The sequence below is a fragment of the Aspergillus viridinutans genome (assembly GCF_018404265.1).
Source record: "Aspergillus viridinutans IFM 47045 DNA, scaffold_4, whole genome shotgun sequence".
In the NCBI taxonomy this organism is placed as follows: Eukaryota; Fungi; Ascomycota; class Eurotiomycetes; order Eurotiales; family Aspergillaceae; genus Aspergillus; species Aspergillus viridinutans.
Window position 1 is genome coordinate 1401372 of NW_025091220.1, and position 25272 is coordinate 1426643.

The following is a 25272-nucleotide window of genomic DNA, read 5'->3' on the forward strand; positions in this document are numbered from 1 at the left end:
CAGATGATCCAAACTGGAAATGACGAAATATGCCAGGAATGGCTGATTGGATAATTGATGCCAGTAATTTGGTTGTTGACGTTGCTGCCGGTTTGTAGGTAACAAAGTAGTGGCCCATAGAAATTATCGATTCCAGAGATTATTCTACGACGATTCAACTCTACTTATAGCTACTGGGTCTCCTTCGAGGCACAATTATCATGCTCTAACACTTGAATCTCCTCTGCATGTCTAAATCGTGGCCTTTGTATGCTGTCCCGAGTGCTTGCTTGGTGACTGTCTGATCGCTAATATGGGGATTTAATCTGCTGGCATGAACTGAACCACAGTGTCCAGGACTACCAAGCATATTAATATTATTGATAATCAGCCTCTCTGCACAACATATTTTCTTTCCTTGGAGAGTGGTATACTCGCGTCAAGTGGCCTTATTCATTGGAAAGTTCAAGGGATGCCATGCGAGATGGGTAATATTTCCAACGGTTACTCCTGCATCCAGGGACACTTCGCTCCATGGATTTCGGTTCCTTACAACAGGTTTACCCACAAATCGCTCCATCCTGACTTCAGAATGGGTTGACTTCTGAAACAGCTGCCAAGGGCTCCTATATAATCATCCCACGGTCGGCAATCGGTATCCAAGAGCGGAGGAACTCCGACATGCTTGATCCCCACCCCCACGTCCAGAGGGGAATGGGGGGTAATGGTCATATGAGGCTCTTTTACATTATTGATTTTTCTCGCTACAGGTGATCGGTCATTTGCATCTACTTCTGTCCGCTTTTATTTTGTCTTCCAGCAAGGCCGCATCTTCGTCTGATCATCGAGACGAGAAGCTCCTTATCCCAAACTCTCCCCGCAATTCCCTGCCGAAGTCGACACCATGGTCAAGATTAAGAGCATTGAATATTTCCGTGTCCTTCCCAGATGGCTGTTCGTCAAGATTGTTGACGAAGAGGGCCAATATGGCTGGGGTGAGAGTACGCTTGAAGGCCATACCGAAGCCGTGGAAGGGACGCTTAATGCATTGTGCAAAAGATTCCAGGGCTACGAAGCAGAGTATGTGCTCAAATTACTGTCCGTCATAGCCCCATCTACTGACCGGTTGATTTTGCTGGCTGCAGTGATATCGAACACATCTGGCAAATGGCCTGGCGACTCGGATTCTACCGCGGAGGGCCGGTCTTCATGTCCGCCATCTCCGGCATTGACATTGCGCTCTGGGATCTCAAGGGCCGCCGGCTAGGCGTCCCTGTCCATCAGCTCCTTGGAGGCAAAGTCAGGAACAAGCTCTCCGTCTACGCCTGGATCGGCGGAGACCGTCCAGGCGAGGTCGAAGCCGCGGGCAAAGCACGGCTAGCGCAGGGGTTCAAAGCGATCAAGATGAACGCTACAGAAGACATCAACTGGCTGGATTCGCCCAGTGTGCTCGACTCATGCGTCGAGCGCCTCAAGGCCGTCAAGGCCCTCGGCCTCGACGCCGCCCTCGACTTCCACGGCCGACTGCACAAGCCCATGGCGAAACAGCTCGCCAAAGCCCTCGAACCTCACCGGCCGCTGTTCCTCGAGGAACCTCTCCTCTCCGAGCACCCGGAGGGCATCAAGCAGCTCGCGGATCAGGTCTCGTGCCCCATCGCGCTAGGCGAGCGGCTCTACAACCGTTGGGACGTGAAGCGGTTCCTCGAGGACGCGAGCGTCGACATTCTTCAGCCGGATATCAGCCATTGCGGTGGGATCTCGGAGCTGCGGCGCATTGCCTCCATGGCGGAGACGTATGATGTTGCCATTGCGCCTCATTGTCCGCTAGGTCCGATTGCTTTGGCGGCCTGTATGCAGGTTGATCTCGCTACGCCCAACTTTGTGATCCAGGAGATGAGTCTGGGAATCCACTACAACACGGAGGCGGGCGAGTATGACATCACAAGCTACGTGAAGGATCCTAGTGTCTTCGAGGTTAAGGATGGTTATGTTGATGCCTTGACGGCTCCGGGGCTGGGCATTGAGGTCAACGAGGAGGTTGTTCGGCAAGTCGCTCTGAAGTCGGAACCCTGGCTATGCAAGGAGTTCTTCGGTCCCGATGGCGGTATTCGTGAATGGTAATCGGAGTGCGTGGATGCACGTATTGGTTGAAGATGCGGTTCATTCGCCTTGTTTTGAATAGCGGTACATTGAATTATAGACTGATGGAAATGACAAATACGTGATGTGAGCCGATGCAAGCGAGAATATTGTAGCCTTCTAGTCATCAGCACGGGAGAACTTCGCACGGCAAATCTCCCGTACTCAAATAAAAATACTCTATCACCATTGGTCTAATAAATGCCAGAGGGTCTATATACGCTTTCTCATAGTTCTAAAGACAAAGGTTAGTATTGTGCAACTCGGACCATCATGACTTTCGCGCAGCGTTGCATTCATCGGCGCGCTCGAGGCAATCCAAGATCAAACCCCAAAAGGCCTCCAGGTCTACTCCTCTGGGGATAGCTACTCCGTGTCCGCCCATTGGAGTAGCTAGTGTACGGCCTAGCTGTCCAGTCTCCAACACGTTCATGGAATGGATGCCATCGGTGACCACGTCGACAGCAAACCGCTCACCATTCTTGTCATTGAACTTCAAGGCCTTGTCGGGGTGCTTTTTCGCAAAGGTCGGGTTAAGATTTGAGATAGCGACGGCCACCGCGAGCGGATCGTGAAGCGGAGGGCCGGACGACAAGCCGAAGACGGTGTCGTAGGTCTGAGCAAAGAAGACAAGCAGGGCGTGCATCATTCTCCTGAGGACCGAGGGCGTTTGGGTGGGATCACCGGATCCATGGAGAATGCGGTTTTGCACACTGCAAGAAGCAAGCACTTGGTGAGTCAAATCCAACCCGATCATTGTTGTCTTCGGTGCCAGGGTAGGACTGCTGAAAATGGATTTGGAGGCCTCAGGATCACACTGTTGACGGAACACGATGTTAGAAAATTACCCGGAAATCACACACGATACTGATATACGCACGTAAATATTGAACTCTGCCCAGGGTGTCACATTTCCAATTCTTTCATGTTCCCCCGGCAGTCGGCTCATGGGAGCATCTGTGAAGCCTCCACCAATAGCACCGCCCATGATGCTAAGACCCTGAATATGAGCCGCTACCTCGGGAAACGTTGCGAAGAGCAAACCAACGTTGGTCAAGGTACCGGTTGCGATAACCCAAGCCGTTCCCTTTGGCTGTGCCATGAGAGCATCACGCATTGCGACAATAGCGTTTGTGTCTGTCACAGGAAGCCTTGTTGATTTCGGTAACAAATCAGTTCCATCGAGTCCGGAGTCGCCTGTATTATATTACGACGTCAGCCCTTAGTATCTCATTGCAGCCATCGTATTACTGCTGGCGCAAGTATAGAAGCGGAGGGGTCGTGGGCCGTACCGTGAATGTCTGGAGCGTGAACTGCAGGCCGGCAAAAGGGCTTCCTGCTGCCGGCATAGACAGGAACATCTGGACGACCGATAGCTTCGAGGACTCTTAGAGCGTTAGTCGTCGTATTCTCGAGAGAGGAGTTGCCGTGGATTGTTGTAATTCCCAGGAGATGCAAGGACGGGTGATGCGCAGCGAGCAGAATGGCGAATGCGTCCTGAGACATTTCGTCTTTAGCCAAAATTGTTCATGCAACCGATAGGAATGTCGCGTTTCAGCGTTCAGCACTTACATCGTGTCCTGGGGTCAGCTGGTCAGCAACGATGTGGCCAAGGCAAGTATAGAAGAAGATTACGGACCAGGATCACAATCCAACCATAGAGGAATTGGGCTATCAAGGGAGGGTGCCATCCTTGAAATTCGCAAGGACAATGCAGAATGGTCAGGAGACTTTTGCTTCTCCCAAAACCCCAGGGCGTTTTTGTTGACTGCGAAATGCGAACGCCTTGACGCTCTTCCTTGATAAGGTGCGGGGAACCGCAGATAAAAGGGGCTTTGTTGTCTTATCGGGAGCGCAATCAGCCGCCAACTCACAGCCCTGAGCCCTACTTTCCATATTGGGGTGGCATAGTGTGGAGCTGCGCGTCATTGTGATTGGAGCTGAGAAGCTTCTACCTGCATGGCTGTTCATCGTCGGATTGTCCACATCACTGGTGGTGGCAGTCTCGATCTGAGGCTGAAAGTACCTTTTTAATTTTACCCTGCTTTACCTCTCTATAAAATCTTGAATGTAATTTCGCCCTTCTCACGTTAATACTGGGATGAAATGACCAGCGAATCTGTTCAGCCGGGTCTTACTCCGCTTTCACATCTCAAGGCCGTGCCCACTACTTCCAGCTCCAAGCCAGTCGCGTTCAAAGACTCGTCCGTTTTGCAGGCTTCTGCTCAATTTCGACGTCGGCCTCGATCATCAAAGAATGTCAGTCGCGATGAGCCGGTTAGCGCCACCAGTGACAAGGCAACTGTTGCATTGATAAAACGCGTTCTTTGTCCGCAGGCGGGCAATCAAAGCGGAGGTGCTTCAACCCCACAGCCACTGGAAGAACTGTTACCTCCTTTGACGAGTTCGAATGAAGTTGATCTTCAATTGTATGCTTTGATCGCCATAATCATCAAGGAATTCGTCTTCTCATGGTATTCGAAAATCACATCGGATCAGAACCTTGTCAAGGAAGTCATTCAAGTGATCGCGCACTGTACTCGTGCTCTTGAGCAGAGGTTGCGTGAAAGTGACATTGCGCAGTTGATCTTGGACGAGGTTCCTGGTCTGATAGAGGCGCATATAATTTGTGAGAAATTTATTATCTCCCTATGGCAGCTGGCCGGTCTTCTATACTCACGCGCAAAATTACTTTCTAGCGTACAGGCTGGCCCGTGATGAAAGCACACTATCCGGACTCTCTCCCTCTGTTCGCGAGACGTACCATGCCTTACATCCACATCCCAGTCTTTCACCGATTCCGGATCCCTCTGATATGCAGACTATTGCGAAGCTACGCGAGAACGAGGCAATATACCGGCAATTGCTGGTCCATGGAATGTTGGCTGTCCTCCTCCCGACGGAGGATTTGGACAATGTACCTCTACGGACCATTATCGGTGACATACTAGCAGATTTAATACTTGGGAACGCAGTCAGCGAAAAGATGTGTCAGGGATGGTTCTTGTGGGAGACTACCACCAAGCTCCTGTCGACAGCAGAACGACTTGATGAACGTGAGGAGGACACGGCAGACGATCACCAACAAGATCGCCTACACAAATTCGGCCTGCTCAATATCAACAAAGATCCCATTGACCACTCGTCTTCTCAGATTCACTCTTTTGGACCAGCATGGCTCTGGAATATCCTGCAATATCTGTACCTAACCTATATTGCTCTTCAGTTCATCGTGATAGGACTCTTTCGCGTGGTGACAAATGCGAAAGCGAATGTTTCGTCAGCTGCTACAACGCCAGCAAATTCCGAGAGCGAGAAATTGGCTCCCATGAGCGGCACATCGACGAAGCGCCCTATTCTCAATTATCGAATCTATAGTATGGTTTCGCAAATGCTGGACATTCCTCGGAGAATGCCATGGCTGGCAGGTTTTCTCGCGCTTTTCCAATATTTCTCTTTGGCGGGACCAGGCAAGTTGGKCGAGACCGGCAGTATCCTTGATAGGTGAGTAACGCAATCTCGTTAGTTTTTACATACCTCCCACTCTTCTCCATGCGCCATTCATCATCCAGCAGCTATGAGGGCGAGATGTTCAGTCACGAGCCGTTCCATTACGATTTCTGGGTTCTACAAGAGAGGGTGTGGACTATGGACTGTGGAGAAGCGATGCCATTCGATCTTCGAACCATGATCTACGTTGGCGTCTCCTTCATCGGCAGAGCGTTTCAAGTCTTGAGGGCCCCGGCGGGATGAAGGATGCAGTGGAGTAATGGAATTGCATTGCTCGCATATTGCATCGGTCACTTGATCCGCTACTGGTGGATGCGACGGCTCCTCGACCGCATGGGCCCTGCGATTGACGACCTCCATGCCTGGCCGTATTGTCATTACAAACGGTGACCGGCGCGTATGGGTTTCTTACAACACCCGTATTGTCATTACCGACCGACCGATTTCCTATGAATCAGCCTATGATCGTAATCGCTTTTCAATGTCCTCCAATCATACAAATGAGGAGAATCAAGTTTCCGACCTTGAAAAGAATGCTATCATTAGGCATGGTGTTTTTGCTTTTCCGGGCCTACATGGCGGTCGTCGTCTTGGGGACCTGGTGATCCCCCTTCTCCCCGATTGGTGGCTGGCTCGGAGAGGCCGAACGTGTGTCGAATTCGAATTCCCCTGTCAATCTCTCATCTATTCTATCCACTACGCACTGTCATGGCTGTGGTGGTTGAGAGATGGCCTGGGCCGGCCCTTTCCGTGCCGCTCAACTTCGAGTCGTTCCATGCAAATCCGATGCCAGGTTAAAGGGGTCGTCACTACATGGTCGGAGAAGAGAAGAGGAAGAAAATCAAAGCGGAAGAAAGGATACAAGAAAGAAGAATCCTTCTTGTTGATTTGGACCGCAGGCGGCCATGGTGTCGCCGGAACAACCCCAATTTTCGAATTGATCCAATATCCCTGCCGCAATTGGGTGCTCCTCAAGCCTTGCGTTCTCCAACTGAACGCCAAGAGGCACGATACTCAACGTGATTTGTGACGATCTTTGACAGTCTTGACTAAACTGCCATGCAACGTTTGGACTTTTGCATGGGTAGGGCGAGACCAACCCCCTTTTCTTTTTCATCTCAGGGCCAATCAGTTCAATCCTCTCCAGCGGTATTTCAAATCTCATTAATATCGGCCGAGGTCACTCTGGCATTGGGTTGGTTGGGTTTAAACATGCCTGTAAATTCCGCTCTGGGAACGCCTGCCTTGCCGTCTTCTCTCTGAATGATACGCGTCAACAAATGGCAATGTGGTCTCCCTCCATTCTCCCATCAGATTCTCGTCATCTTCAGCATTGAGGCTGGTCACAATAACTGGCCCAAGCTCCTCTGCTACATTTGCGGGCCCTAGTCAAGGCGATCTTATTAGCTCTCCACTCATGCAACCTTACAAATGGTTACTTTCGACTTGATTGACGTCCACTTACTCTTCCTTTTCGAGGCGCTCTGTCCGAAGGAAAGCCCCGGATGAATACGACCGCCTCTCCACAGTCTGGGGTTTACCGCTGCTTTCTTGAGGCCCTCTGCGCTTTTTTTATTTGCCTACACAATCCGATCCTTGATCCCTCATGTTTCTTTTCTCATTTGCATGTCTGATGAGTGCTAACCCCTGACCGAAAAATTTATTCGGGCTATCCTCCACCCAGGTTCCTTCACGAGACCATTCAGGACCATATCCTCACCCCCACCTTGATGCCCAACTTGCTTCGCGCATCCAGGGCAGCGCTATTCCCATCAAATGCCCGTCCAAGCCAAGCGACAGATGTAAATCGGATATCGGCTCCGGCTCCGCAGCCTCCGCAATTGTCCGTGCGGCCCCCTACGCCTACACAACAAGGCCCTACTGGTGATACAATCACCCCTGGTAATGCTGACAGGACGACGCTGGCACCTCTTGCCTCAGCGCCAACGCCATCCTTAGCTCAGAACCAGGGGCCCTCTGCGCCAGAAATTGCTGCCATCAAGCGAGAATGCGCGAGACGCATTCTGTCCCTGGTGCCTCGGCCAGTCGCACGGGTCTTCTTTGGTGTTCCAGACAATGCCTCTGGCCCGACTACCGTTAACGGCTCCACGGGAGATGACTCGCAGCAGCCACCCTCCCGAGCATCCTCGCCTGTACCCACTCCACCCAACGATACTGAAGAGTCCCTCATCTTGCAAGCAATTGAGTGTGATATTTTGGACCTTTTCGCTGACGAGTATTGCAACAAGCATCTAATCTACTCAATCATTGAAACAGTTCTCGTGAAGCTTCTCCCCGAGCTATCGGACCACAGTATAGCGGAGCTCATGGAAGACAGGGGTATTGCCTTTGCCACAGATCAAGTTCCAGAGGCATAGTCCTTTTCAATTTTTCCTTCCCCATACTCGACGGCCTGACTGTGCCAACATGTCAATACCGCTATCGTACTGTAAGGCTTTTCAGCGTAATTATACTGGTCATATTAATGATACCATGTTCTATACGACTCGAGGCTTAGCTTCTCTCTGCAGCCTGTCCATGTAGGGTAGTTCGGAAATGGCAGGACCTATACGGAGTAGGATGAGCCAATGAGCCCATGTCCATATTAAAGATGATAGGGTACGAAACAATCTCAGGCCCAATCGACCAATCCCAAATTTGATGATGCACAGTGGCCAGCAGTCAAAGTCTGCAGACCCAGACACAACCAGCATTGTGGCGTTGCCAGCGGAGAAGCAGAGAGTGGCAGACGAGGCGTGGCAAGGCAAGGCAAGGCACCAAATTCACTGCTCACAATAAATAAGGTAAGGTACCGTACCTGTCATTTGACAGGGACAACTTAAGGGTATCAGAACCCAATGGAATTGAAAGAAATGAAATCAATACAGATAGGTGGATAAAGTGACGTGGAAACAGTAGACATGCAAGAGAAACAACAATCCATGAACAAGGTTCCGTTCCTTGTTGCCCAAGAACCTATTAGCCCTGTCCAGTACCAACCAAACCCCATGAATCTGATAACGCATGATGATATGAAGTAAGAAGAGGAAGGAACGATGGGAATCAAATGCAAGCCCGCGTGAGCGATCCAGTTTAAGTGTGGATAATAATGGTAGGAAATGAGAAGTCACATAAATGCAAGGCGAAAGTGATAACCGAGAAATGATTACATCCAGATTTTACCAGCTCCAGCTCTGTAGGTAGCCGTCCTGTTCACCATATCCATGCTGTCGGTCGATAAATAGAGCACTCCCTGTGCTCTCCGCATATATTGTTGTAGAAGTCGAGGTTGCCCTCTCGTATAAGTGTATCATCCGTTAGCTTTTCTCACAGCTCAACTGCTGTCGAGCCCCTTAATGAAACAGGTCGTTTGAATATGACATGGGTAGTGCGAAAACTCAAATACAAAACAACCGCCCAGGAAAACAAAAACAAGGGGATATAATCTGAGGATGGGGGAAGCTCGGTCATGACGGGAGAAGGTAAAAATTCAAGAATAGGAAAATGAGATAGTGACAGCCGAAGTTGTTTGCGAAATTTCGCGTGTCGCATGTTGCCAAGTGGGAGTCCCGTCGGCGTCCATTTCGAAAACCGGCCTAACCCAGGTTGTGAATGCTTCGTTTCTGGGTCAGTTGAGGAACATCTTCAAGTTCATCAATACGAGACAGACCACCCGGGAGAGCAGTCTGCTGGGCCCTGGCGAGCTCGAGTCTCTCCATCAATTTCCCAATGGTCACGAACTCCTGTGCGCCGAGTCCCGTTGGCTGGTGCTCGAAATAGGACACCACAAGCTCAAGAGCTCTTCGTGCCTCATCCTGCGTTGGAGATCCCGGGGAGCTGATTGGTGACACGGTTGTCGATTTGGAAAAAGAGGGCGGGTATATGGACTTCGCCTTGATCTCAGGGTTGCTGCGATTGCGCTTGATAGTATTGGACGATGTATCGAGACTGGGGCCCTTCTTCGAGGTGTGCTCGTCCTCAAGAGGCGACTCAAGGGTCGCGATAGACAATGATTGCTGCAAAGCCGCTTTAGAAAGCGAATGATCCGAGGATTCTTCTGTGGACATCAAGGCCGGGTCGGCGGTGTCTGTTGGAAGCGTCTGGCTTCGCGGCCTATTCGACTGGCCGTCCGCGAGAGATCCGCGCGACTGACTGACAGGTGTGAATGGACTGTCCGATACCAATGTGGACGTGGGGCTAGTCACACTGGCAGAAAGCGAGCAAGTCGTATCGAGCGAGGTGGTGCTTTTCGCGTGTTTGTGCTGATACTCCTCAGCAAGCTCGTCTAGGCTCTTTGCAAGCTCCTTGCGCATGGCCTCTGGGCTCATGATAGGAGACAACGGTGACGGCGACGCAAACCCGGTGGGCGATGTGGGAGAAAGCATAGTAGGGGACTGCACGGCAGAAGCTAGAGCAGAATCAATAGTCAAACGTGTAGGGCTCTCTGAATCGCTTTTCGCAAATGAGCTCTTCCGAGACTTCGCGCCCATCAGGTTGTTCTTCAGCTTGAACTTCTCCAACCAGCTTTGGGTGAGGACCTTTTCTTTGCCGTCCGGACTGCCACAAGTGCTAGCAAAGAATAGAGCCTTTTCTCTGATCATTTCATCGCTCAGCGGATAACCCTGCTTTTGATAGTTCCTCACCCAATTTGACAGAGCCTTTTCAATGTCGGGAACTCGTCCCTTGGCTCGCTTAATTGGTGACCGACTTCCTTCGTCTGGATTAAGATACTTCTCCTTCTGACGAAGCACCTTGGAAACAGTACTTTGGGACGTAAAAGTAAGCGTTAGAATGGACGATACCCACATGCCGTACAACAGCAGAGTTGCAATGAAAAGACTGGTAAACTGTACCTCCTCTCTACTCCAAACAAGGCTGTGTATTGTTTCGTCAGTCCCGCTCGGTCATTGTTGCGCAACAAAGAAGCAGCAAGCTTACCTCCAATGTCAGTTTGTTTAGCCGTCTTGTGTTCTTCATGATAGAGACACATTCGCCGACGGTCGTCATCCGTCAGAGTCCTCCGAGGCGTGGAGCCACTGGTGGACGATTTGCGAGGCGGTTGAACCGGCGTGACTGGCGCTGCGGATGCCGGGATGGGAACTGGCGCAAGGCCTTGCTCCGGGAATTGTGGTTGAGTCGTGAGCATGCTGGGCCATGTATTTGAGGGCATCGTCAAGGGTAATGATGCATATGGAGGAGGTATCGAAACACCGTACGAGGTGTCCACCGGCATTACGCCATACCCAAAACCTGAGTAATCCATTGAGGGCGAGTTCTGAGATGGTGGCTGGAAAGCCCCAATATCCATCCAGGGTGACTGTGCGAATTCATTCTCTTGTGTATGAGAGCTCTCCGTATCCATGGTCAGGAAGAGCTAGCGAGGGGGCGAGAATCTGGAAGAGAAGCGGAGGGTACAGGGCTATGGGGAGGAGATTCGGCAGTACAGTCAGAAGAGATACCAACCAGGAACAGGCCGGACTGGCCGCTAAAGTAGTCTGAAGAGAAAAGTATAGGAGGGGAAATCGGTCAATCGTCCACAGAGAAAAAGCAAAGACGGGACAATCCACAGCCAAGAGGATAAAAGATAATGCATGCTCAATCCGAAGGCATTCAGAGAGGACGATATGTGAATTACGAAAGTTGAAGAACAGTGGTATGTAGCAGCGGCGTAAGGTAGTTAGATAGGTAGTAGGTCCCTTTCTGGACAATAGGTAGTKAATGCTAGCAGCAACAAGCGAATCCCGTGAGGGTCAATTCTTTCAAGTACCTGTATCCCCGCAAGTCATCCGAAGCTATTAAGGTAAAATAATTAAAAAAAGAAAATAATTAAAAAAAACAAAAGTTGATGACAATATGTATAGATGGGGATATGTCTACAAGTAAAAAGGACATGCAGGCTTTTCTTCTAGTACTCCTTTGTCCTGAGTTGAAGAAGGCAAGCTAGATCAATGGAGGGGTGGTGCGCAGCTGCCGCAGCATGCGGGAGAGGGAGGCATGGAATTAAAAATTGGAGGGGAAAATACCAGAAAAAAAGAAAATAAAAGGAAAATAAGGGAATAAAATAATGGAAAATAATAAAATAATAAACAATTATGAAAAAAAGAAGTTGGCTCGAAGCACAGGCACAGGGTTGATCAAGAAAAATAGAGATGGTAATAATACCTAGCAGCCCAGGTACTTACCTAGGTAGGTAGGTAGGTAAGGCACCTTACTCTCTGCTTACGAACAGAACAATGCTTGCTGCCCATGGCCAAGTAGTTAGAAAGGTCAACCTACTGTAATAATGCCGTACCTGCAAAGACCAACTTGTCACGGTTGACACTGCTGTGCCTGTCCAATTCTATGACCTGCCTTTACCTATCAGGTTTGACAGGCCTAGATGGATAGAGCTGGTACCCACTTCCTAGTCCTAGGTAAGGTGAGGCAGAGTCGGATCGACTACCTACTGAGCGCTCCTAGGTAGAGTGAGCTACCTACCTATCAAAAAGGATATCATATGGTCCTGCTTGATTTGATGCACGACCGACAAGGCCTAGTCCAGGAGCAAACTCGAATGATTCGATGGACTGTTGACTTCGCCGAGGACGGAGAAAACAGAGATAGCGAACAGAAAGAAAGATGCGACGACTTGGTCGGTGATTGGACCATTGGCAGGAGGCTAAGAAGGAAATAAATTATCAAAATGATCTTTCAGAATGGCAAATGGTGGGGGAATCAGCTTTTGATTGGTAACTACTGAGATTGCGGGACAGGGATCTTGCTTGGTCTGAATACAGCTAGGGTAGGTAGGTAAAGATAACCTAGTACGGACTCGTATGACGCTGTTTCATGAAATCAAGATACTGTATCTACCTAGTATGGATGACGGTGAGGACATGTCCAGGTTTTCCCTCATTTCTAAACGAAGTTAGGCATAGTCGAGATCCTGGGAACATGTGTGATACCTAAAAGGTTCATATGAGACTATGAGTCTGATGGAAACTTACAGTTTCATGTCCTCCTTGCCTGCAGGGAACTCAGCATGGGTGTCGTTACACCGAAGCAGAAGATCATGGATTAACAACAGCTGACCAGCCGAAGTATTTGCCTGGTTGCCTTAGGCTATGGAGTACTACTACTACTAAGTCGTTTGGTTAAGTGTACCAGGCATCACCAGAAAGGGGGTTTGGTACCCGATCCAGAGTGGAGCGAAAGTTACCTTAATCCAGTAGAGAACCATGTCACTTGGGTTTCTGGGAGAACTCCGGACAAGAACGACAGAAGAAATAGTGAAAGTAAGAGAGAGGCGTAGCTTTCTGTTATTGTGTTCATATATCCTCATCATCTCATTCGACAAGCTCACAGGCTTCATCGAGGCCATATGATGGCGTTACTCCACGGTGTTATCTAGCGGATGATCATCTGTTCGAGTTGAGAAAGATCATCAAGACACTGGTTCTGGACTATGCACCAAGTAGGTTCAAATGACTCGATAGCGATTGCCTCGAGATGCAAGCCACGACCAAGTTGATAGACGGGGAACGGATCGATAAACCGCTGAACCTAATATCCGCATGACATACCTAAAACAAGTAAGTAGAGGTGAGTCTGATAGAGCGAGGGCTCTAGACAAATCATCATAAAGCCCTGGCTCAACGGTTTTCCTTCGCAATCTCGTAAATTATGAACTCGCCGGACCATTCAGCAAGATAAGGCCTTGGGGTTGTCGAGGTGTGAGTCTGCCCCATTCTTCATCTTGCGACATTCACTCGAGCAACTTTTGGGATTATAAGATGCCTTATATGAAGACGGTCGATGATGGAGATGGGAAGATGGCGCCCGATTAACATATAGTATGTGTCAAGTGTCAAATAAAGTCCTTGAAGGGCAGATCGTGATCGTCCTGCATTGACGGCCAGGGATGACAAATCTTCATTTTGCCATTCTCATCGAATAAAGGAAGCGCGATCCACGATTTGACACCTCGAGTGATGATTAGTCAAACCATATTTTGCCAAAAGCCTGTCATCCGTGTTGGACGGGAGACGCCTCATCAGAGAAGGGAGGGAAACGAAAAAGAAAGTTGAAGTGCGCAATTTAGAGCCACAGATAAGTCATGGAATAGCGAAAAAGATGAAAACCTACAGTTCAAGATGCATGGTACTTTGTCACGAGGCGACACTCGAAGAAATACTGCGGTCGAATCAAAGGCTGTATATCGATCTCAATTTATTTCACTAAGACAAAACCAGGCTATAAATTGCGCTTCGTCCTATCACAACGTGCATTAGCAGCATGGATGAGAGACGTCAAAAGGGTTGATTCCTAGTTAGGTTTAGAGTCATTAGCAGTCCTGCTGAAGTGCTGATGAGTTGCGGATTTTTACTACTGTTCTCGGCCAAAACTACCAGAGTGGCAGAGGAGACTTTAGAGTCGCCAACTCGCAGTAAGGGGAGTAGGAGCTAAGACCCCATGGCCCGTGGTCCATGGTCCACAAGGCCCGCAGCGGACCAGCGGTCCACTCCGGCCCGGCACCCTAAGCAATGCAAATCGTGACCAAACTCTGTCAAAAGCAGTTAACGAACAGGTAATCGCCAAACCTAAATAGGGGAAAAGGAAGGAGGCAATGAGTCTGCTTACACATTAGTAGGTTCGTTTGTAAACACATTTTTTCTACGAAGAGAATTGAAAAGAGTACAATTTTCTATGGGTGCTAAGCTACTGAAATCAACCTGCATGATTAGACTACCTCGATGCGATAAATTGCAAGGAAAGTTCTACTGCCTCTACACAGCCCTATCGAGGCTTCAATGATCAACCTAGCACACAAATACAAGAGGCTCTTTGGCTTACTACTGTAGGCAGAGGGGTGAAAAAGCCAAAATGATATTTCGAGTTGCCAAACGACTACATACGGAGTACAGTACTTGATACTTTTAAAGCCATGTTCTTAGAGCAAAATCTATGCTCCGGTCTCGCTGATGCGCCCCACCTATCGAAATGACCACGAGGGATCGGGGTAGTTGACTCAGAGGGAATCTTGAGAGTTGACATAGAGATGTCCATTTCACTTTCTCTTTGCGTGTAAAATGACACGTCTTAGTGTCCCTCTTACAGGACAGCGGAGAGTTGCAAGTTCGACCTCCTATCCTCCCATGGTCAAGCCGTTCTTCAGACCATTTGGTATTTCAAGCCAAGAAAAAGACTGGAACGAGACGAATTAAAAGCAGCAGTGACTTCGGACCCAGATCGATTCATGATTTAATTTGGCCAAAAGAACGACGCCTTGTCGCTGCTATATTGGCCAAAATATTGGAATCCAACAAATAAGAAATTGCTAACTGTCCCTTGTAGCTAGCCAAGAGGAAACTCGAAATCGAAGCTATCGATGAATTGCAGGTCAAGGTGGAGCAGATGAGCGCCAGCTAGTTGTGTGCACTGCGCGCCTTCATAATCGGGACTGGATAGATTGATAGCCTCTACGCCGCACCTGACTTGCTCTAGCGCTCCAAAAATATGGAGCAGTAGGATGCATGGGATCGTGCAATCTCTCTTTGCCGAGTCAGAAGGAAGATACTGTCTCTATTTGGCGACCCCGATGGAGATCATAATTGGTCCCCGGCCGGTTTTTGGCAGGCGGAATGGAAAGTGAGAGCAAGTACTAAGGTCTCCAACTGTAAAATTTACTGGGTTAATCTCGGGGTTTCTTTTCAGACTTTAGTCTGCCTATCTTCATAGTTAGGTAGCTACACCATACATCATTAGACTTTATACTGAAGACAGGCTCTCAGACAACAAATCTGAGACACGGTGTCATCATGTTAGGCTTACCTACCCTCAGGTATTTAATTACTGAGCAAGCCAAATCATCAGCATCTGCCAGGTACGCATACCACTGCATCCAACTGCATCTGTCAGTATTCAATGTCAGCACAAATTATGTGTGGTCATTCATTTAATGTAGGTACCATCAAATCTACTGCTTACCTAGCCTGTTCACATGAAGATGAAACTATAATACTTCAAGGTTGGGTCCAGATTAGGTAGGTCTTGCTGACAATTGGTACAGTTACATACATACAATCCTTCAATTACCATACTGACTACCTTACTTTGTAAGGTACTCCCCGCCGTATTTAGAAGTAATCTGCATAAATGCACCGCAGGATGATAATAATCGAAAGACAGACTGCCAACGGGAAAAGTCCGAGTCCGGCTCATCTTCGCGAGCGCGAGCTTAAGACAATGGTGACATCAGCAAGAAATCCGCTTGAACTTAAAAAGATAGTTCTAGTCTACCCCGTTTTGGTTAGTACTAGCCCTGGGTGTTCGATGGTAGTTGTCTCACTTGCGAAATGAGCTCATAACATTCACTTCATCTTTTCATACCTGTCAAGACTTTCAGAGTTGCGGATCGCTGAATGTCTGGAAGTCTCAGTAGTACTAACGTCCTCTCTTCCAGACTTCCTTTGAGGTAAAGGAAATTTCAACCTCAACGTAACACAGCCGTCGTGTGGCTGCATTGAAGGATTCGGCTATGCTGACCCCAAAAAGGAGACAGTACTCCGTATTATGGACAACGAAATCCGAGAAAAGGATTGTAAAAACGACCAGATGTGTGGCCAGGTACTGTTCTGAACAGAGAGGAGGAAATGCAGATCTCCACACTGATGAGACCTGCATCTCTTGGTGCGATTGCAGTCACCTGATGGGAAGGGTTTGCTGCGTTCCATTGATTCGCGCCTTCGCTCTTGATCTTCTCCATCGTTACCGAGCCGGACTATGGAGTAGTACCCCGTAGATACGCCATAAGAAGATCCCCTCCGGGGAGGCGACGTCGAGACATTGACTTGACCGAATCGTGCTGTGTAACGAACGCTTTGCTTCCATCTCAGAATGTGTCAACAACAATAGCTATTATTTGACCAATGTCTTATATTTTGCACTGACTGAATCCATCGATCTGGTTCCATGTCTCATCTACCGCGCATCTTACAGTCAATCCTCATAGCGAAGTCCCGATGCACAATTGACGATTCGATTAGCTCTTTTCTGCCAGTTCCACAGTAAAGATCCCGCGCATAACGCCCAGGAAGCTATTCCCTGTCACAAAGTTCATCCGCAACTGCAGCTAAAAGGCTAGAAAGGCATGGGTAAGGCTTCGGTTCCGCGCAGACCGCTTCTTATTCCTACTGTTATCTCAGTAATACTGCACATACAAACCTTGGAAGCCAGTCTCTGGTGGTACGAACCGTACGAACCTGGACATATGATCGAAGCCCATTAAGCGCTGCTGTGGGTAGCTTCATCGCAATGAGGCGACATTCCCCCACATCCGGACGCAGCGGACGCTTTATCATCTAGACCACTCATCAGATCCACCAATTAAAATATTGCTCTGGTCTAATTTCCTGTCGTTCCGTGACTAGGATCACCCCGTAAGCCTTCAGGAGTCAGAGCACAAGAAATCGGTGCCTGACATACATGGCGTCATTTGAAGGCCTAATTGCCTGACTGCCTGAGGGTCGAGGTTGAGGTTGAGGTTTGAGGCCTAAGGCGCAAGTAGGGCACGAATGTAGGGCATGGACTTCTCACACTGAGCAAGATCAGGCCTGTCTTGCTGCTGCACATATGCAACCTTGTCCTTGGCCGGATTCATCGCGGCACTTTTCGCAGAAAATTAAGAGGCACTTTGTAACTTATCAGTGACAACAAAATCTGACGGATTCTGTCTCCGTCAGAGGTTATGCTTTCACTTCGTCATGCTTGGTAAGTGGTCAAGTCGATATTGCCTTTTTCCTGGGCATGTACGTCCCTTGCTAACGCAGGCACCGCTTATACTCATGATACTCCAACCGAGTACGGATCTTACCCGGCTAACACTTGACAATGTCAGCGTCGCAACCGGACCTCCTCGTCGAGCGAGCGATCACGAACACAATATAAATCGGTGTCTTTGGTTAGCACAGCTCACGCAAGTTACTTCGTACCACGAAAGATTGTGCAGCGCTCTGATAGGGCAAGTTTCGTCAAATCCAGACCGGTGCCCGGATCTTCGACTGTGGTGTGATAGTAATATATGAACAGTCCATGGAAGCCTCGACCCTCGCAGTCCTTCGCACTGATGTTGCAGTACTCGGCATGAGCCACAAGCGAGACCTATCTGGTCTTTCATAGCTGAGCCGTTGACGCCTCGGCGCGGAGATAGAGTTCGGATGAGGACGCAAGGAACGATGCGCAGATGACTCGCCGTTGAGTCATTCATCTTACTTTCAGGCTGGGACTGGACATATTTTACAGCAAATGCACGAATGCTAACGTTGAAGGGAAGGAGAAAAAAATTCGGCAGGCTACTATATAGTAGGTATGGAGTACATGCTGCTGAATCAAAAATAAGATCCCGACTTTGAAACTTTTTGATTTCAGACTCCCATCATAACCTCTGTCGACCTCACTTTGAACGCTAGAGGGTAGCAGTGCGACCATTCTAGCTCATGAATCAGTACGGAGTAGATCATCTCCAACGAGTAAATTGTCCGAAATTAAGTCGCAGCCGGCAGCATGCTGCCCGTGCGCGGATCGTCTAGTCCGGCCCCGTCACACGCCCGTGGCGTCTCGCGGAGCTATGTCACACGAAGGGCGGCCCTTTTGTCCTTTCGCAAATGATCTTCGCGCAGCACCACTGACACAGACCTTCGAAAGCTCTCGTGCGCGATTCGCCACAGCCGTTCCTACTGTGGGACGGACTCTCGGATTTCATGTTCATCGAGATTACTTAGCGCTTGATAATCGTGACTATGTCGACTCGTCAGCTCTGACGGCACGAAGCATAACATAGAGGGCAGGGGTAGCATACCAATATCCTCATCCGCTAATTCATGCGAGAGACCGACTCGCTGTGGCTGGTGTTTGACGGAGCGGCCATAGACAATGGCAACCTTGAACTGTTCCCTGATCGACCGGTGGATGGCGTTACACTATACATAGGAATCAGTAATGGCTCCCAGTGTCTCGAAAAGGTCAGGTGGAATCATACGAAGTCCTCGACTGTGCACGCGTTTGATCTCAAGACAACAGGAGCTGTGTAATCAGGAGCCCTTCCCTTGGGCTTCGTGTAAACCCGTCTGAGATTGAGTTTCTCCCACATTTGTTCCAGAAGCTCATCGATATTCCAGCCATGCTCGGAACTGATTGGTACAGCGTTGGGAATTCGGTAAAGAAGATCCAGCTCCTCGATTGAAATGGAGTCGATCTTGTTCAGGGCGTAGATGACAGGGATATAACTTCGGCTCTTGGCCTCGAGGACGTCAATTAGATCGTCAATGGTGGCATCACATCTGATGGAAATATCCGCAGAAGAAATCTTATATTCATTCATGACAGCTTTAATTTCCTGTTCGATAATGGTCAACTTTGAACCTGAAAAGAGCCACATATCAGGAGCACATACATCCTGGTCAATATGTGTTAGGGGAACGGTGCTAGTGATGGCAAGACCACCCTTGTCCTTCTTCTTGAAAACAATGTTGGGTGGCTGTTTGTTGATTCTGATACCGAACCCTTCCAATTCGTTCTCGATGATCTTTTTGTCGAGCAGCGGCTTGTTGACGTCAAGGACGATGAAAATGAGATGGCAAGTCTTGGCCACTGCGATGACCTGTCGACCACGACCTTTACCATCCTTGGCACCCTGGATAATACCGGGGAGATCGAGAATCTGAATCTTCGCACCGTTGTAGAGCACCTGGCCGGGAACGGTCGTCAAGGTTGTGAACTCGTATGCCGCGGCTGCGAACCCGAAGGTCAGTTGCTGTTCACCCAAACGCGATCAATTCGAAACATACCCTCGGAATGTTGGCCAGTCAATTTGCTCATTAATGTACTCTTGCCGACGGAGGGGAAGCCGATGAAACCACTACTCCAAGTAAGCCTATTGTCGTCCACAAAGATCGTTCAGTCGATACATACACACTAGCAACACCGGTACGAGCGACATCGAAACCGACTGAACCTCTTCGTTAGCCTCCCATAAAAGACAATCGCGACCTCTCCACTTACCACCACCTCCACCGCCACCGCCTGATGGAGTCAAAAGCTCTCGTTTTAGCTTTGCAAGCTTCGCTTTGAGTTGACCTTCACAACCTGTCAGCTATCCACTTCAAAAGACACATGAAAAAGCCATCTATGTCCTGCGCATACCCAAATGAAATGCTGTCGCCTTGTTCTTTTGAGTCCGAGCCATCTGAGCATTCGGTCAGTTTCGAAGCACTTGCGACCATCCAACTCGGCGATTGCTGTACGAACCTCGTCCTCAATTTGCTTGATCTGCAGTCATAAAGAAATTAGCATGACCAACTTCATCAAGATAAGACATATGTGATAGCTATACCTTCTCCACGGTCGTCGACATTTTGACGGTTTGGTACGAGTACTACCCTCGTACTAGGCGCAATCTATATAAACGAAGAAGACTGATAAAAAAAAACAAAGATGAAGAATCTAGTAAGGCTTCTTCTATGTCTCGCTTGCTGAAAAGCAGTCTATGCCCCGAGCCAAATCGTATGCACGTCAATCGTGAAGGTGTTACTGCGGAGAGATCAATCTTTGAAATTGTGGCCGCCACTTCATTTGCTGCTCAATCAAGGCGGTCTCACATGGCGGGGTTGCGGCCTCAGGCCAACATCAGGCATCACAGTGGCGACTTCTCTTTCCGCGCATGGTAACACTTGTGTATCAGACGAAAAACACCATGAGTGGTTGGAAATGGTCCTATGTTCCATTACTATGAGATGATATGGATTGGCATTTCGTTGCTGCAGTCGTCAAAAATCTATAATTACCCATTGTTAGTGACCTTAACATTATCCTAACCTCTTCATGCTGGATCTCTCTCTGCTCCGAAGTCGCTACGATTATTATTGATCCGACTTTTATACTTGTCGCTGGCGACGAATCACAACCCAGCTTCTACGTCTTGTTTCCATATTGCAAGAAACCTTTCATAACAATGCCATATCTCGATTCCACAACATCATTACCACCTTTGCAAAGCAAATACCCTGCTAACGCATTCGAGAATCTCGTCCTAGACCTCAGCGAAGCGTTGGGTCCGAGCTCGGGCCTGGATTCGGACGATGTCAATCCCCTCGACGTCCAGCGCCTGATGGAGCAATATGTCTCCAACCCGGAGGAATGGCGCTCCTTTGCCCTGGGCGATAACAGCAGGGGGTATACAAGGAACCTTATTGATGAGGGAAACGGTAAAAGTAATTTGGTAGGTCAGACATCGATCTGTTCACTGCCATAAACTTCAGCGCCGCTGTGATGATATGCCGTACCTGCATGTGGCCGAGACCAAGTCCATATGTACCTCGCCATACTGAGTCACGGGTCGCATGCTAATAAGACTGTCCTCCGACAGTTGATATTGGTCTGGAGCCCCGGCAAAGGGAGCGCAATACATGATCATGCCAATGCACATTGTGTCATGAAGGTACCATTCGCTACTCCCATATACCCTCGTCGGGGCAAAACTGCTGAACTGACGACGCCCTAGATCCTCAAAGGCTCTCTCCAAGAGACTCTATATACATGGCCTGACCAAGATAAACTCCAAAACGGGCAGTCCTCCTCGCCGCAAATCATCAAGGAAACCACCTACACCGAAAACCAGGTAACCTACATGTCTGACAAGGTCTGTGATCCCGGGCCTACTCCGGTAACTCATATCATAACTCGAAACTGACAATTTGCCAAGCTGGGCCTCCATAAGATATCAAATCCAGACCCTCATAACCCCGCCGTCTCGTTACACCGTACGTATCTCGTATTGACCTCATGCCTGTGTCTTCTTCGCTGTGCGTTACGGCTAACCATACTAACTCGACAGTTTATACCCCGCCAAATGCAGCAACGTATGGGTTCTGCGTGTTCGACGAGAAGACTGGGAAAGCAAGCCGCGTAAAGCAATCCCATTTCTATTCTATCAGAGGGGAACGGTGCTAGTCTAGGTGTACGTTTCAGCTGCATCGCTCTCTGTCTGCTGTGTTACTGAAGTAGAGCTAGTTGCTCAGCACGCACGAAATACCTTTGCATTTGTCTTTCTGCATGAGATGTGACTCAAGTGTGCTTCCCAGGATATTCATATTAGCCTTACGTCTAGTTTTACTGGCTAATGAATTATGATGTGATTAGCATAAAGCAAAGTCGACTTCTCGCTTTTTCCCTTCTCGTATTCCTGCTTAGAATTAAGTACAGGATCCACAAGAGTTCATAATAGACAATCTCAGAGGCAATTGAATCAACAACTGGTTGAATATCTGCCAAAAGACATTCGCTCCTCATGCGTGGCTCAATTAAATCCCGGGAAAGTAAATGCACATGCTTGAGACATACTGTACAGTCATACAATGATATGCGAGATGCGGGACGTGGATGACCCTGAAACAAAAAGACGCCAGTGGCAGGTTCAAAGAGACAAGTGCACTAATATCATACCACAAAAAGGCAGAGAAAGAGGAATTCGGGACAAATATCAGACACGCCTAAGTAATAAATCGGCGTTCTCCAAAACTTCGGACTGGCGCCGGCAAAGCTCTTCGAGGCGTGCCAACGGGTTCTGTAAACTTCCAGTATAAGTATGTCGCTCGAAGGAGGTGCAAAAAAGCATCAGCCGTGAGACCCACCCAGTCCTCCTGTTTTGGTACGCCCTCCGCGATCGGCAACTGTTCATCGGTAGTTTCCTCTCCCGAGGCTTGCCCAAAGGATCGCCTGATGGGCGCTGGCGTCACGGGAAGGCTGGGGCGTTCTACCTCCGTGGGGAAATCTGTGACTCGCATGCCCATGGGTCCATGATCGGTTGTTCGCCAGCTGGAGGGCTCGGTTCCCGGGCTGGGACCCCCGGAGATCACTTGCACTTTGGCTTTTCTGCCATGTTGAATGGATTGGATGTACTTGTGTATCTCTGGCACCTCGTCCCATGCATTTGAACGGGAATAAGTCTCCCACGTAGCGGTAGATGGCTCTTCAGATGTCCATGAGGCCCTTGACCCTATGGAGGATTTGTATTCTTCTCTGGTGGATGCCGATGCTGACTCCGTAGAGACTGTACTCGGCTGGTCCTCCAGAAAAACGCGCGTGGGTTTGGGTGCACGACTTTCCCAAGGGAATATTTGCTTAACTTTTTCTGGCTCCGGTTTTGTCTCGGGGACCTGGTACCACATGTTCTTCGGAGCCTCGGGATAAGATGCCGGCGGTTGAAAGAGTTGTTGATCTTCCGACATAGTATAAGACCTCTCAGCCAATGCAAAACCTTCCGGCTTGCTGTTCAGAGGAGGCGGTTCCCTACGCAGACTGAGTGAGAATGGTCCTTTCGGCGAATGAAGTTAGCACTTACCGAGCTGCATCCCATTCGGCCTTGGGCGCTTCAAAGGTTTCGACCTCGACTAGCGGGGCGGACGGTACCGTAGGTTGCTCTTGGTCCTCAACGACAAGCTCTGGCTCAAGATGTGCGTGATGGACCTCATTCGCAGCCGAAGATTCTGACGGAGGGGGTGGAGCGCTGGTGGCCTGGTGAGTAGGTTGTTCGCTCTGTATTGTGAACGCTGGTTGGTTGGAATGCGGCAGCACATAGGTGGATATATGTTCTTCTCCTCGAACATACTGTGGGACAGCACTTCTGACCGGGGCTGCTTCACTCTGAATCGGATGACGTTCCTCTGGTACTGCTTGCGCGTGATCCACGTGCGACCCCTCCAGCCCATGAGGAGTAGTGCTCTGGTCATAGAAGACTTCCTCGTGAGGAGCCTGTTCGACCTGGGCGTGGCTATGACTACGTACTGTATGTGGTGGTAGTGGTGACGATTCAGATTTGAATGAAGTTTCATAATGCGTTCCTAACGCTTGCTCAGAAGAGCTAGCCACGTGTTGGTCATGCTGTATTTCTAAGACTTGCCCATAGGAACTAGCCTCTCCAGGGAGATGTGAAATCTGCAAGCGAGACGGTTGTGGTAAAGCCTCTTGCGGGTAGGTAGTTATGTCACTCTCTACCGTGGCAAACTTACTCGGCAGGGAGTGGACGGGCACCTGAAACGTAGTGAGCAATAAGGCACCTGAGGGGAGTGCATAATACTAGAGAAGGTCAAAACCTACCGTTACAACAGGGCGATAATGCCTATCGTAAATGGCCCACCACCTCCCCAGCAACTGATTATATGGTGACTCCACAGGCAACACTTGTCTAGGCAAGTTCCAGGGCTTCTGAGCTCCAATGAAGTGAATCAGGCTAATGGTGCTCTGGAAATGCTTATAGGCAGGGATGTACTGGTAGTTGGCGCTGGGAGTGCAGTTATACGTGAAGCTCAGCCTATGCCAATTGCGAAAATGCATGTTCAGCAGCCCTTGGTCCGCGCCGTCAAAGCTAATGCCCCTCTCAGCGAGCGCCTTAAGCGCATAGTAATCCTGCAAGTTGGGCCGAAGGACCATGACACCGCTATTGAAAATATCTGGCCAGCCAATATCAGGTGCGGCCGCAAAATCCTCCTCCAATGTTAAGAGTTCATCCGGAGCCCTTACAGCCACGATATCACAGTCAATGTATACAATTTTTTTGAATTGCGTTTGTCGCCAGAGTTCGATCTTGGTGAATGTTGAGATCAGATCCGGACGATCCATCAGCCATAGATTCGCCGGAGTATTATTCGTTGCCGTTTGTACGGGGATGACCTCGTCGTATACCGTCTAAGAAGGCCTGGTCAGCGGCATGGCTATGATGGGATACACTTGACTGTTCGACCACAGGCGCACGTCTGAAGTAATCAAGTAAAGTAGTAGGGCCATACCTGGAGCTCCTTGATACTGGCATACTGCAAGGTGTCAGGTGTGTAGAGAGCAACGAGCTTGGCCTTTGTGCCATTGTCCCGCAATGAATGGGCGAGAACCACAGCACCTAGAGGGACAAGCTTAGTAAAGATCGATGTGACGGGCTTCAACAGATCCATTGTCTACCAGGCAAATAATGATCGCTCAATAGGAGCTAAAATTGGGTTAACAGTGCTCTCGACGTCGTAGAGCGTCCATGGAAAGCGATCCAATACATACCGTGCAATAAACCGAGCTTCCTTCAGGTACCATCTCGTCGGTACCTGAATCCCGCGAGAACTCCGTAGAGATCGAGAAGGGAGATCAGGAAGGGAGAAACAGGATGAGCCGTCAAGCAAAGATGACAAAAGGAGGAAATAGACAGAAATGCCAGAATAAAGGAGGAAAAGTGAAAGACAAAACGGTGGACAGGTAATAGTGCTCAAGACGGGATCTCCTCTCGTCCCCTCTTGGGCAAGGGTAACGTCAAAGCAAACCAACCAGCCCCGCCCGCCAGCATAAGCAGCGACACGAGTAAGTGGATCAGAGCGACAGCTTCCACAAGAGCTGCATCGCGTCCAAAGAGGTTATAGACACGCCATTTGAACGGCCATTCAGCGCGAAAATAGAGAAGACTGGGCAGTTGAGAGAAACAGTGGCAGCGGAAGAAGAGGTACCCTGATTCCTGAAGTATCTATCTAATCTTTAAAGGTAAGCTGCTCCAAGATTCTGGGCGGATAAGTGGATAAAACATGGTCACGGATACTAAGAAACAAAAAACAAGAACCATTCCATTAATTAACAATT

At 49.2% G+C, this 25272-nt stretch overlaps 7 protein-coding genes across 7 annotated transcripts; 3 read left to right on the forward strand and 4 right to left on the reverse strand.

Moving 5' to 3' along the window:
• Nucleotides 1-883: 883 nt before the first annotated feature.
• Nucleotides 884-2100, forward strand: Aspvir_006480 (uncharacterized protein; the record flags this gene model as incomplete). Its single annotated transcript, XM_043269678.1, has 2 exons — nucleotides 884-1059; nucleotides 1125-2100. The coding sequence occupies 2 exons, from the start codon at nucleotides 884-886 to the stop codon at nucleotides 2098-2100; spliced, it is 1152 nt and encodes a 383-aa protein (XP_043125613.1).
• Nucleotides 2101-2389: 289 nt separating this feature from the next.
• Aspvir_006481 (uridine-cytidine N-ribohydrolase) lies at nucleotides 2390-3624 on the reverse strand (the record flags this gene model as incomplete). Its single annotated transcript, XM_043269679.1, has 3 exons — nucleotides 2390-2935; nucleotides 2999-3315; nucleotides 3411-3624. 3 exons carry the CDS (start codon nucleotides 3622-3624, stop codon nucleotides 2390-2392), a joined length of 1077 nt encoding a protein of 358 aa, XP_043125614.1.
• A 600-nt stretch (nucleotides 3625-4224) lies between these two features.
• On the forward strand, nucleotides 4225-8006 carry Aspvir_006482 (uncharacterized protein; the record flags this gene model as incomplete). The annotated part of the gene is made up of 3 exons (XM_043269680.1): nucleotides 4225-4747; nucleotides 4818-5622; nucleotides 7313-8006. The coding sequence occupies 3 exons, from the start codon at nucleotides 4225-4227 to the stop codon at nucleotides 8004-8006; spliced, it is 2022 nt and encodes a 673-aa protein (XP_043125615.1).
• Nucleotides 8007-9224: 1218 nt separating this feature from the next.
• Nucleotides 9225-10990, reverse strand: Aspvir_006483 (uncharacterized protein; the record flags this gene model as incomplete). The annotated part of the gene is made up of 3 exons (XM_043269681.1): nucleotides 9225-10392; nucleotides 10482-10503; nucleotides 10567-10990. 3 exons carry the CDS (start codon nucleotides 10988-10990, stop codon nucleotides 9225-9227), a joined length of 1614 nt encoding a protein of 537 aa, XP_043125616.1.
• Nucleotides 10991-18382: 7392 nt separating this feature from the next.
• Aspvir_006484 (GTP-binding protein RBG1) lies at nucleotides 18383-20017 on the reverse strand (the record flags this gene model as incomplete). The annotated part of the gene is made up of 10 exons (XM_043269682.1): nucleotides 18383-18402; nucleotides 18464-18584; nucleotides 18644-19000; nucleotides 19058-19395; nucleotides 19452-19522; nucleotides 19576-19612; nucleotides 19666-19740; nucleotides 19807-19849; nucleotides 19912-19932; nucleotides 19997-20017. 10 exons carry the CDS (start codon nucleotides 20015-20017, stop codon nucleotides 18383-18385), a joined length of 1104 nt encoding a protein of 367 aa, XP_043125617.1.
• Nucleotides 20018-20614: 597 nt separating this feature from the next.
• On the forward strand, nucleotides 20615-21612 carry Aspvir_006485 (putative cysteine dioxygenase Cdo1; the record flags this gene model as incomplete). The annotated part of the gene is made up of 5 exons (XM_043269683.1): nucleotides 20615-20881; nucleotides 21029-21100; nucleotides 21164-21301; nucleotides 21365-21422; nucleotides 21497-21612. The coding sequence occupies 5 exons, from the start codon at nucleotides 20615-20617 to the stop codon at nucleotides 21610-21612; spliced, it is 651 nt and encodes a 216-aa protein (XP_043125618.1).
• A 529-nt stretch (nucleotides 21613-22141) lies between these two features.
• Nucleotides 22142-24738, reverse strand: Aspvir_006486 (glycogenin; the record flags this gene model as incomplete). The annotated part of the gene is made up of 6 exons (XM_043269684.1): nucleotides 22142-22225; nucleotides 22293-22950; nucleotides 23003-23691; nucleotides 23758-24345; nucleotides 24447-24608; nucleotides 24706-24738. 6 exons carry the CDS (start codon nucleotides 24736-24738, stop codon nucleotides 22142-22144), a joined length of 2214 nt encoding a protein of 737 aa, XP_043125619.1.
• Nucleotides 24739-25272: the final 534 nt, after the last annotated feature.